This window comes from Hemicordylus capensis, chromosome 5 (genome assembly GCF_027244095.1).
Source record: "Hemicordylus capensis ecotype Gifberg chromosome 5, rHemCap1.1.pri, whole genome shotgun sequence".
Taxonomy (NCBI): Eukaryota; Metazoa; Chordata; class Lepidosauria; order Squamata; family Cordylidae; genus Hemicordylus; species Hemicordylus capensis.
Window position 1 is genome coordinate 12,817,002 of NC_069661.1, and position 13,284 is coordinate 12,830,285.

Here is a 13,284-nt window from a genome sequence, read left to right on the forward strand (position 1 = left end):
CTTTGAGACTGAGTATTTGGGGACAGGGAACCATCTTATTTTTTTAGTTTATTTTTCTATGTAAACCACTTTGAAAATATCCGTTGAAAAGCAGTATATAAATAGTAGCAGTAGCAGCCTTGCGAGAGCACGTCCCCCTCCATCATCCCCACACGAGCAACTACTTCCATTCTAGGTTAGAATAAACTGGTCTTGTGGTAGCAAGCATGAGTTGTCCCCTTTGCTAAGCAGGGTCCACCCTGGTTTGTATTTGAATGGGAGACTACATGTTTGAGCCCTGTAAGATATTCCCCTTAGGGGATAGGACTGCTCTGGGAAGAGCACCTGCCTGCTTGCATGCAGAAGGTCCCAAGTTCCCTCCCTGGCATCTCCAGATAGGGCTAGAAGAGACTCCTGCCTGCAATGCTGGAGGAGCTGCAGCCAATCTGTGTTGACAATACTGAGCTGGATGGTCTGACTCCATATAACGCAGCTTCCTATGTCCCTATGAACTGACCAGTCTCGACTTTTTCTAACTTACTTGCTTCAGGGAACCCAATATCTAAACCCAAAGGTTGAAGTGAGCTTCTGTTGTTGGGTTCTCTGAAGCAAGTAGATTAGAAGAACCTATCTTGGCTTATCCTAACCTAGAAAGGAAGCAGATATAGAAGCTATTCTCATGAGCGAGCAAAACCGGGCTAAGGGAGCACAGCCTGATTTTGCTCGCTCGTGAGAACCAGTGGGCTCAAGGGCGAGCCTGGTGGCTCCATGGCAGCAAGCACGCCTACGAAGCCACCCCCTAAAATGAGGTTAATGGAGTGAGTGCTCCATTAACCCTATTTAATTTATCAAATGTCCTGGGCTGCTTGCAACCATGGCGGACACACTCAGGGGGGATCCCAGAAATGCACCGCATACTCGTGCAGTGTATTACTGGGGCTCCGGGGGGCATGGCACCGCATAGCGGCACGTCCCTGTGCCCACCCACCCAACCCCACCTCCCGGAGCTGCTGGGCAAGTTGCAGCCAGGTGCAGGAGCGCCAGAGTCAAGCCGCCGCTCATCTGGGTGGGAGATCTTGGTCTCTCCCTCCAAACCTCCTCTTGGCGCTTCACACTGCTCATGTGAAGCGCCTCACAGTCATCCCTCACCAACCGCTAGGGTGCCGTTCTTAGGGTTCTGTTCTGGCAAAACCTCGCCATTGGCAAATTTGTGATTTGTGAGGCATTAACGTCTATGGGAAACAGGGGGTTGGGGGAACCATGACTGCAAAAAGACCTAAAAATAAAGGGAAAATACCCCCCCCAAAAGCTAAAATGTCCTGTAATGTCACCCAGAGTCACCAAGAAGAATGAGCAGAACAAACCTCTGGAAATTTTGGAACCCCACCAAAATCACTCATAGGCATTTTAAATTGGCAAGGAACAGCAAGGTCAGAAAGGTCACCAAGAGGAATGAGCAGATCAAACCTCTGAACCCCCCAAAATGGCTGAACACACACCCCAATCACTAAAAAACCTCACCAACCGCGGATACTCGGACCGCAGTTGGCAAGACCTGTCACAATTTCCTATTCGTATATATTCAAAGCCATGGTTGGTAAAACCGTGGTTGGCAAAACCGTGGTTGGCAAGTGAGGACTGAACACACACAGGGATGGAGTGGGAGGAGCACATGCTTCTGAAACCGAGGGACATCATACAGAGGTCAGCTTTAACAGAGGTTCCGCGTGACACCTAGATCTACCCACCGCTTCAGTTTTCCAAATCTACAGCCAAACGATAGTTTAGAGGTGTTTTCATTTCTCATCTGCTAAGCAGTCCAGTCTAAGATGCAGTGGCCACTGGAGGCAAAGCAATGGCAGTAACTATGGTTTGTCAGTTCAACAAAGCCAACCATAGTTCGTGCCAGCTATGGTTTCTGAACACCTTAGATTGTGAATCCAATGGACTTTAATTGATTGTTTCTATTTTTACATTTCAACTACAGCAAATGTTCTCTTTTTAAAATAACCTGATTGAAAATGAAATCTAAACTTCAATGCAAGTATGAAAACTGAATTTATGATTCTCTTATGAACTTATACAAAGTTCATTTCCTTTGTAAAGAATGAACCATGGAGAAACCATCTTCATCAATCATCGTACTGTGCAATCGGTCAGGTATTTATATCACAGCTTGACACTGGGAGTCAGGAACTGGCAGATCACCACAGGTGTCACCAACTGATCCATCTGAGTGACCTTATATTTCTATTTTATGCCTAGGAACAACCTGATCTCTGCAACTGAATCAGAGTCAGTGCTATCGGCGTGAATATTGATGTCTCTACTTACAAATCAACCAACTTGCATGCATCTAGATGATAAATGGAAACTTCTGATTTAAATAAATGGCTTGAGTTCACTTTTCCCCCTTGATGATTTGAATCAATGAACCCTGAACCAACTACAGTTAAGCTTTCTTAATCGCAGTTTGGCACAAGGTCTGAACTGACCCATTACGTTTCCATTTCCCGTGTGATCTCCCTGCAACACAGCCTTAAACAAATGCATGTCAGAAAAGTACAGCATCATTACAGAGGGCAAGATTTAATTTTGCACCTGCTAGACACAACTCCCTCCCACACAGCTATTACAAGGCAAAGGAGCTCCCATCAGGTCAGGAGTTTACAACCCTTGAACGTGATTATGAAACAGCCCTTAGGTGTGGAAAAAATGTTTTACACAAGACAGCATTTGCCCTTTGCCCTAATCTTCAACTAAAGCAACAGAAAAATAGACTTGCTCTTTTCTGGTCTGTCTGCACAAAGTTTCCTTCAATCATTACAGCAACAGCTAGAAAAATAAAGCAATAGTCAGTTCTGTTCTTTGACTGACACTCTCTTCTTTTGCCACAGAAAGAGATTTAAGGCCTGCAATTACAGTGCAGATCATAATACAGATTTTGCCAGGTCATGTAATAGTTGAACAATTGTGAACCTTCACAAGCTTCCGGACAAACAGTTCAGGACTTGAAACAAATCCCGCATCATTGAAATTTGCAAAAAAACTACACATTGCTCACAAAATGTCCTTGAGGAGAGGGGGGAAATACCCTCCACTCTTACAGTTTTGTTAAGTCTGGAATGTACAAAGCAGCCACTGTATTGCACTCAGCACCCATCCTTCCGCTCATCTTTTAAAAGAGCTGGCATATCCTTTTTCCTGCATATAAATCCTTTAATTTCCCATATAGACTGAAGTTCATATGAAGCTGTCTTTTACTAAGTGAAACTATTGGTCCATCTACCGCACTATTGTCTGCACTGGCTGACATGGCTGTCCAGAGATTCAGGCAGGACTCTGAATAGAACTGGGAATGGGGACATCGGTTAATGGAAGTCAAAAGAGGATCTGCTTTGCATGCAGAAGATTCCCGGTTCAATCCCTATCATCTACAGGTAAAGTGTGCCGTAGAGTCGATTTCGACTACTGGAGCCCAGAGCCCTGTGATTTTCTTTGGTAGAATACAGGAGGGGTTTACCATTGCCTCCTCCCGCTCAGTATGAGATGATGCCTTCCAGCATCTTCCTATATTGCTGCTGCCCAATATAGTACCAGTGGGGATTCAAACCGGTGACCTTCTGCTTGTTAGTCAAGCATTTCCCAGGTAGGACTCAGGAAGTATCCTTGTCTGAGACCTGGAGAGATTTGCCAGTCCGAGCCAGGCCTGCTCAACTTGGGGCCCCCAGCTGTTTTTGGACTACAACTCCCACAATCCCCAGCCATACTGGCCAATAGCGAGGGATTATGGGAGTTTTAGGCCAACATCTGCAGGAGAGCCAAAGTTGAGCAGCCCTGGAGTAGACCGTACTGAGCTACTACTTTTAAGCCGTTAACCCAGGTGCCAGGATCGTGTCTCCCCTCCGGCTATGTTCAGATGGGCACCAAGAGTGTGTGCCAGAGATGGGCACCTAGATGGGTGCCTAGAGTGCCCGTCTCCTGGGGGAATCCCCTAATGTACCGCACTTAGGGGGCAGTGCATTGTGGGTCTGACTTGATATAAAATAGCTTCCTATATACCTATGTCTTTCATAGCCCAAGCTGGAGATACCAGGCTTGGAACCCCAGACCTTCTGTATGCCACACATGTGCTGTACTTCTAGGATACAGCCCGGCTTTCTAAGTGTGACTTTGTGTTGTTAAGTCTTGTACCATCAACCTCATAAAAACATTAAGAAATTATTTCAAGAAGGAAGAGCCCCAAATATAAACCCTGAGGCATGTCATGGTTAATCTTTTAGCCACTGCTGACAAGACTAGAAGGTTTTGTTAACCTTTATCATTCCCTGCTTTTTGTCTCACATAGCTGACTATGTGAATCCATGATAGAAACCCATGCAGCCCATGAGAGCAATTCATGGCACTGCATAGCTGCTATCCACAGAGACCCTTAAAAGCCCCAGTAAAATATATTAGTCTTAATACATTGAGACTGATCTCATGCACAGCCTAACCCAGGCTAGGGAAGCCCAGCCTGGGTTAGCTGTGCATGAGAACCGCCAAGATAGGGCCTGATCCCAGCAGGGCAGCACGGCCTAGCACGGCTTTTTAGCCGTTAACCCAGTCACCGAGATTGTGTGTCTCCCCAGGTTGTGTTCAGATGGGCACCTAGATGGGCGCCTAGAGTGCCCATCTCCTGGGGGAATACCCTAATGTACCACACTGGGTGTGAGGTGCATTGTGGGATACCCAGAGGCCAGGATGCTTCATCCCGGCCTCTGGGGCTCCACTGACTGGCGCAGCAGCAGTTCGTCTGGGAGTGTGGTCCTTGCTCCCAGCAATGTTTGCTGGATCATCTGCAGGGTGGGGAAGAAGCTTTCTCCCTGTCTGCCCAGAATGGCCCCATTCTCTCTTAAATAATTCTAGTGGACTGGAGGGCACAAAAATCCAGGCTGTCAAATTATAAGGGTGGCTGTGTGTGGCCCACTTATGACAGTGCAGCCCTGAGTTCAAACAAGGGCTTAGGTATGCAACCCTCAATGGCCTTGGTCAAATCTAATTCTCTCTGCCTTATTTCGCCACCTGAAAATGAGCATAAAACAGAGTCCCAAACAATACTGCTGAACTGAGAGCTCAAGTGTTTCCCCTGCCCCCTGATTCCCATGCTTTAGGCAGGTTCACAAAACCTTAAGAATACCTGAACTACATGATATGGATCGATTTGCTAGGGTTGCCTGGATGCAAGGTTCCACCTGCATGACGTTCTGTATCACAAGATTAATCATTAATTGGGTAAGGGAATTTGAAAAATGGCCTGGTTCACACAAGCATTCAAATCTGGGTTTAATGTGGGTTACCAACATTAGCATGATTGTGTGAACGCATCAAAATATGGAAATCTAAGATTCATCTCAGGTCATAAACCACCTTGGCATGGGTTCACACAATCAAGCTAATGTTGGTAACCCACATTAAACCTAGAATCAAATGACTATATGAATCAGGTCATTTTAAGTAGAGCTGCAAGCTTCTTTAAAATGATACATTAATCATGGAGATAGTGGTGTTTTTGGTTAATCCATTCCTTGATCCAGGACAGCTTTTGAATGGTGCTTTAGTTACTTTTATTCCAGTCCTGGAGTAGAGGCGGGGCTAACAAACAGCCCCAGGGCAGCAAGAGCCCTGAAAAGCAGTCTGCAGTTGCTTCTCTGTATATATCTGTCTCATTAAAAATATTCCAGATTCCACTCCACTGCCTTGTCCTTGCATACCACAACTCTTTCCTCTGGATTCTACAGAGATTAACCAGAGGAGGTCAGTTTTGAAATATGGGATGGCAAGTGAAGGGCATAATATTTGTCTTTTGTTTGGTTGGGGTTGTTGTGTATGTGTGTGAAACTACTTTGATTCTGGTGTGTTACTACAATCAGCAATTTTGTAACTTTTAAAAAATGTATCGGTACATTCTTAAATTTTATTCTGCTCAAAAGGGTATTTTGAGAAGTTTTTTGTAATTTACTCAGTTGTAAATGCACACCCAAATCCATTCATTATGCCAAAACAGGGTAACTTCCAAGCACTGTTCCCTCTACCTGAGATTCCCAGATGTGTTGACTAAAGGTAAAGTGTGTCCTCAAGTTGGTGTCGACTCCTGGCGACCACAGAGCCCTGTGGTTGTCTTTGGTAGAATACGGGGGGGGGTAACCATTGCCTCCTCCTGCGCAGTATGAGATGATGTCTTTCAGCATCTTCCTATATCACTGCTGCCCAATACAAGTGCTTCTCATAGTCTGGGAAACATACCAGCAGGGATTCAAACCGGCAACCTCATGCTTGCTAGGCAAGTCATTTCCCGCTGCACCATTAAGTGGCTACAACTCCCATCATCCCCAAGCAAAAGCCATGGCAGTTGGGGATTCTGGGAGTTGTAGTCAACAACATCTGGGAATCCCTGTTAGAGGGAACACTGCCTCCAAGCCGAGACTCAACCTCAGCTCTGCCCAAAGGACACCTCCTCAAGCTCAGCAAAGGAAACTGGAGCCCAAGTCTAGATTGTGCATGCTGCCATTAGTATTTCAATATTTTCCACCCCGGAAGAGTCACAGCTCTTTCTTAGCAGAGAGCTCTAACTTAGCGGTAGCACAACTACTTTGCATATACAGAGCTTCCAAGCTCTATCTCTGGCATCCCCAGTTAAAAAGAGGATTGCACCACTGGGAAAAACCTCTGCATGAGACCCTTGAAGAGTCACTGTTCAGGCTCTTAGAAGCACTGCAGTTACCACCACCATCACAAAACTGAAGTTATGGGCAGAGGATACAATGAGAAACTTTCAGACATCTTATGTTATCTTAGAATTCTAGAGTTGCAAGTCTTGTCAGCATCTTCCCCTGCAACATGAAATCACCAGGAAGCATAGGGCATACTCAAGGGTACCTTCCAGTTTGTGCAGGATAAAAGTAAAGTGTGCCGTCGAGTCGGTTTCGACTCCTGGCGACCACAGAGCCCTGTGATTGTCTTTGGTAGAATACAGGAGGGATTTACCATTGCCATCTCCCGCGCAGTATGAGAAGATGCTTGCCAGCATCTTCCTATATCGCTGCTGCCCGATATAGGTGTTTCCCATAGTCTGGGAAACATACCTGCAGGGATTCGAACCGGCAACCTCTGGCTTGATAATCAAGTCATTTCCCTGCTACGCCATTAGGTGGTTTTGTGCAGGGTGACCACCACTAAATACAACAGACCTGACAAGTACCTCATGCCTAGAATTCTCTGCAAGATGCAGCATGAGAGGTATGTGAGGGTTCATTAGCAGAGCTGGTGGCAAACACAATTTGGCTGGCTACCAAGACTGTCCAAAATTTGTGATCTGTGCAATGATCTATGATCTATCCAGTGGGATCACAAAGGGATCTGCCCAATGGTCTGTGCAATCCAGGAACTGTATTTCCTGGTAGCAGTGCAGAAATATCCTGGGAAGAGACCACTCTGCCTTTTTCAGGATGGTTCAAGTATAATACTGTACTGATGCACATGGATGCATGAACTTTATCTACCTATTGTGACCTGAAGGTGAAGCCCAATGCACAACTTGGTTAAAGTGAAATACTGTATGTTGTTGCAGGCAAGATTAATACCCACAACTAGACAAAGGCTGGAATTCTAAGCTGCAGGAATTTAACTCTGTTGAAATGAATAGGGCTCGTGATGGAGTCATGCACATAGGAGTGTAATAAGAATTACCTTGCTGGATAAAATCAGAAGTCCATCCTAGTCCAGCATTCTGCATTCAGGAGCAGCCAGCCAATTGCACTTCTGGCCCCTCACAAGACAGTACAAAGGGGATGGCTACCCCCTTGGTTTCTCCGCACCATCCAATAATCAGAAGTATACTGGCTCTGAACACAAAGGTTCCATTTAGTTGTCATGGCTCACATTAATTTGTATAGAAAAACAAATGTTATGTATCCATTGTGCTAGTGTTCTTTGATTTTTACCTACATGTATGAAAGGTGCTTCCCCCATCCGCTCTCCACCGGCAACAGAAACAAGGGGAAATCACACTAACAAAAAGAAGCCTGCAGACCACATAGTGGTGGGTTTTTTAAAGACACACATCTATCTGCAAGGAGGTGGCACCAATCACACATTTGTAAAAACAAAACAAAACCAACTACAATGTATTGCATTGAATGCATGTGAAATCCACCCCCCACTTCCAAGTAACTGTGTTTATAACCAACATGTTAAATCCATTTAATTCCAAGTGCTACATCTTGCATAAACATGGGTGAGGCTTAGGCTATATTATATCTCTCCACCCCCACCCCACAAAAAATAATAATAAAGAGCCCTGTGATGCCTTCAAGATTAAACATTTTATGGAGGCATGAGCATTCTACAGAAACATTTAAGATGAAGCAGTCTGGGCCTCCAGCAACATCTTCTGCATACACACACACACACACACACCTGGGAAATAGGCAAAGAAGAGCTTTTTCAGGGGGTGGATTTTTTATATTTAGCAAGGGGACAACTACTCTTTCTGTTCAAGCCAACAGAGCCTCTCAGAAATCTCTCCAGGGGCTGTTTCTCATGTGGTGTGTGTATGTGTGTGTGTGAGTTCTTGTGGGACAGGGAAGCTTTTTTCCTCATTTCTTTCACTCTATGAACTGCTTTGAGAACTTGCTGTTGTTGTTGAAAACAATAATTTAATAATAAGCAAGCTCGACCAACCACTGAGTGCAGTCCTACAATTCCTTATTGTTGTGGAAAACACTGCCGTGGCATCAAATGTGGCACACAGGTGTACAGAGAATTAGTGTGCACACATGTGGGAAACTGGTCCAATCAGGTTTATGGGTGAGTGTGCACAAGAACAGCCCTGCTGGATCAGGCCCAAGGCCCATCTAGTTCAGCATCCTGTTTTATACAGCGGCCCAACAGATGCCTCTAAGAAGCCCACAGGCAGGAGGTGAGGGCATGCCCTCTCTCTTGCTATTGCTACCCTGCAACTGGTATTTGAGAGAGTCAGTGTAGTGGTTAGAGTGCTGGACTAGGACCGGGGAGACCCGAGTTCAAATCCTCATTCAGCCATGATACTAGCTGGGTGACTCTGGGCCAGTCACTTCTCTCTCAGCCTAACCTACTTCACAGGGTTGTTGTGAGGAGAAACCTACATATGTAGTACACCGCTCTGGGCTCCTTGAAGGAAGAGCGAGATATAAATGTAATAAATAATAATAATATTATGCAGTTCCAAAAGACCTTGAATAGCACCTCAACACCATAGGGGCCACAGAAATCACCATCAGCCAATTACAAAAAGCAACTTTACTGGGAACAGCCTATATTCTGCGACGATATCTATAACAACAGCAACAACATTGACAATAAAACTCAGCCATCCCAGGTCCTTGGGAAGGACTCGATGTCTGGATAAAACAAACCAGTCAATAACACCTGTCTGACTGTGTAAACAAAAAATAATTAATAAATAATAATATTTAGAGACATCTTGTCTCTGAGGCTGGAGGTAGCCTGTAGCCACCAGATTAGTAGCCATTGAGGCTCTACACACAATCCATATGTAGAGCCTAACCAGGCTCTGTGGGGAGAGTGGGCTTAGCCCACTCACCCCACACACAAGCAGGGAGCCGTCCGTGGGCAGCCGAATCAGCCACCCACATGTTTGCCGGCTCCATCACGGAGCTGGTAGGGACGGCAGGGATCAGGGGCCACTTGGCCCCCAGAAGTCCAAGGATGCCCCACGCAAGTGTGCAGGGCATTCTGGGGAGACCCCCGAGGCCAGGAGGCTTGTTGGAGTCTCCCGATCGGGGGTCTCCCCATGAGTCGCCATGGCTACATCCATTTGCAACAGCCACATGTTAGCTGCTGAATATACCAGTGCAACACCCATGTATCCCAATATAGTGTGTCTGCTTTGAGAAGTAGGAATGCTGGCGTTAAAGACAACAAGGTGCTATTCACAGCTGGGGATTAAGCTATCCAAACACAGTAAAAAGCCCTTAAGATAGAAGGCAGAGAGGCGGATTAGCAGAGCTCCAATAAGAGAAAACTGCAAAGCTAATATTTAAAAGTGTAGGGGGGAAAGAGGGAGAACAGGGACCCCAGAAAAGACTGCCTCAGCATTCTACTCCACAGTAGATTACGTGACACGTGTTTTCCTCAAGGAGATATATAAAAGTCCAGATATGAGAAAGAGACAGGTTTTTGCAATGTCACAGTAAAATCTTACTCAAGCAAGCTCAACTGGAATTATTGCTGAGTTGATTACATTGCTGGCAACTTGATTAATTGTTGTCTAACTGTATCATCACTCCAGCCCAATTTGTCTGTACACATTGTTCCCATGAGGTCAATTTGAAAGTACTATGAGACCAAATGTAATTTTATTTCATTGTTTACATTAGCACCCAAACATAGAATCCAAAATGCTTCATCTAATCCAAAATGGGAATAACTAAATTTTGAATCCTGTGCACACGTACTTGGTAGAGAGTAGGCATGTGCACTAACCAGAATGCGCATGTGGAGGCCAGGTGCGTGCCGCATGGGGACTGTTTGGGGGAGCATCGCAGCAGCAGCTGCCGGGAGTGGCATTCATGCAGGTAAGGACCTGCTTGCTTACTTTTAAAGGTGCCACTCACTCACTGCCCTGCCCAGCCCCCAGCCCTGGTGCTGCCCTCAAACCGCCGAACCGGTTCATAGTTGGGCCAAATCAGAACAAACCTGTTTGCGAAACCATGAACCAGTCCAAATGCAGACCAGTGAATGAACATCGGTTCGTGCACATGCCGAGTAGAAAGCTCCACTGAACACAGCAAAACCTACTTCTGAATAAGCATACACATATCTGAAAGGCCACATTTTGGGATATTTATTCTCTCATACTAAAATGATTTACAGATTCATCTCAACAGAAACTAGACATGTATATATCTTAAAATTTAGGTACTGCTTTTTGGAATAATCAAAGAGTTCCCCATACATTAGCCTAGTCATTATCTAGGTATGCCAGAGTTATTGTGCCAAGATGAGGAACAAAAATGAGAATAAGTAGCAAGCCTACAAGCATCTAGAAAATTAATAGCTGAAGTGAGATTTGAACTAGGGACTACCTAGCTCCAAGATCATACACTTCAATCCTAAACACACCTACTGGGGAACAAATCCCATTGTGATTAGTAGGACTTAGTAAGCCAGTTACTCAGAGAGAGAGAGAGAGAGAGAGAGAGAGAGAGAGAGAGAGAATCAATCCTGAACATGTTCTGGATTACCCTGTGAACCTCTACATTGCACTATACTAGTCCTCTGTAACTTCTAACAGTAGATATTAGGAAGATCTAAATATGAACACATGGTGCAATAATTCAAGTATTCCTTTTTGACAAGTGTTAACAGGCACGTGAAGTCTGTGTGTCTGTGTGTGTTCATATTTTAAATAAAGGACACTTTAGTGGCTCTATCAGCAAACTTTGAAAATGAAGGTCGGAATAAACCCCCTTTACCGGAAAAGCTTTCCAGAATATCAGAGGATAATCATGATCTTGGTCACACCTCTACATCTCAGGTACAAGGCACCCCACAAACCTAAACACACAGCTTTGCTACAAGTTATTCCACAAGGGGTCTGTTACATCTTCTTCAAAGCCAAAGGGGGAACTAAAACTTGCACCATTCTCACTCACCTTGCCGTCTCCTTCCATTCCATCTCCTGCCCATCAACGGCCAGTAGTTCGTCCAATTCCGTGAAGAGCTGGGGTGGGGCGGGACTGTCATCATCTTCGCCCAAAATGAAGCGGATGCGCTCAGCAGCGGGGGAGACTGCAGAGGTGAAAATACTGCGGTTAACGGACTGAAGGATTATCAAGGATGTGCGGCTCCGCGCCTTCCCCTTCTCCCCATATCCATTCGGCTGTTTCTCCTGGTTGCCTGTTCCATCTGACATCTTAACTCAAAAGTTCAGGTTGTTGCTTGTGGGATTTTTAAAAATCCCCTTGGTGTCTATGTCTACGCCTTTTTCTTACACTTACTTCTAAATACTTTAAGCTGAGGGCAAAGTTCAGGAGGACTTGTGTCTTCTTCCCCCCGCTCCTTGAAGCTGTGTGCTAAGAGCAAACCCTCACAGCTCCTTGTCAAAAAACAGAAGAGATCTTCTAGGCTCAGCACCAATTTGCTCTATGGTGCATGCCCAGGGACCTTTAGTACTCTGATCAGCTGAGGCCCTTTAAAGTCTTTTTCTTTATAGGCAGAGAACCAGTTCAAGCCAAACTATTTGGGGGGCACCTCATGGAGAGGAAGTGGCTTCCCACTGCCAACTCTCCCCTCCCTTTGTACAAAGCTGGAACTCTCATTGGCTTGCGAGGCAGCATATAACCCCCTCCAAGACTCATTACCAGTGTAAAGGGAATATTTAACAAAATAGCCCGTCTCCTCTTTTACATGAGAGGCTGTGAGCTCTGGTCCATTTAAATCAAGCCTCAGACGCACCGAAGAAAAGGAAGCAGGGGGGAAAGCAACCAAAACACCCACAGGTAAAATGGTCTCTTCATAACGAAAAGGAAAGCCCATTTTTGTCACATGCTCTCAATATATAGCAGAAACAGATTGTTCTTGGGGCTCCTTTTGACTTGTTAAGCTAAGGCAGGGTGGAGACCTGACTCTTAGGTGCAGGGCTCAGGAAATCCACTAGTCTACTCGTCTGTGATGAGTGAAAAAGGATGCCTGACAAGTGAAAAAAATCCTGACGTGTAATGTACCAACATAGCTCGACAAGTAAGATTTTTGTCTGGCTGGTGAACAGAACCAACATTTATTGATCCCTGTTTAGGTGCCGTTTCCCAGGTTTGCTTCCATGCACATTTAAATAAAGCAAGCATGGCTCTCTAACAAGTATATGTATATGGTCCATGGATTTCTCCCATTCTCATGTTTCCTTTTTTAGGTGTACAAATAAGACATCTTAGGTGAAATGTCTCAGAAAGGAGTTGCGTTCTTCCATTTTGTGGGGGGCTGATGGTGAGGCTGGGCGGGGGAGAGACCACCTGCCTGCACACTTCCCTAGTATACCTGTAAGAGCAAATTGTTTTAAAAAATGCATTCATCAATACCAGTTAGAGCATCAACCCTGCAAATAAAGGCTTCTCAAATACTGGAATGACTCCACCCACTCAGACTGGCCATCAGATTTCCCCAACAAGACAGACTATAAACAGACTATAAATTCCTGTTCAGACAGAGGCTTTGTCTGTGCAATGTTAGTTTTTCCTAACCCTGGTTCCTGGTATGTCCCAACTC

General features: G+C 45.3%; 1 protein-coding gene across 9 annotated transcripts in view; it reads right to left on the reverse strand.

Annotated features, from left to right (window-relative positions):
- SLC4A4 (solute carrier family 4 member 4) overlaps positions 1-13,284 on the reverse strand; it is a 310,714-nt gene that overhangs the window by 131,693 nt on the left and 165,737 nt on the right. For 8 of the 9 annotated variants that reach the window (XM_053252941.1, XM_053252940.1, XM_053252945.1 and 5 more), the window contains one exon: positions 11,676-11,811. In XM_053252941.1, the coding sequence (XP_053108916.1) occupies positions 11,676-11,811 (136 nt within the window). Of the gene's footprint in view, positions 1-11,675; positions 11,812-12,020; positions 12,207-13,284 lie in introns of those variants that run through there. The other variant, XM_053252947.1, reaches the window with a different exon arrangement.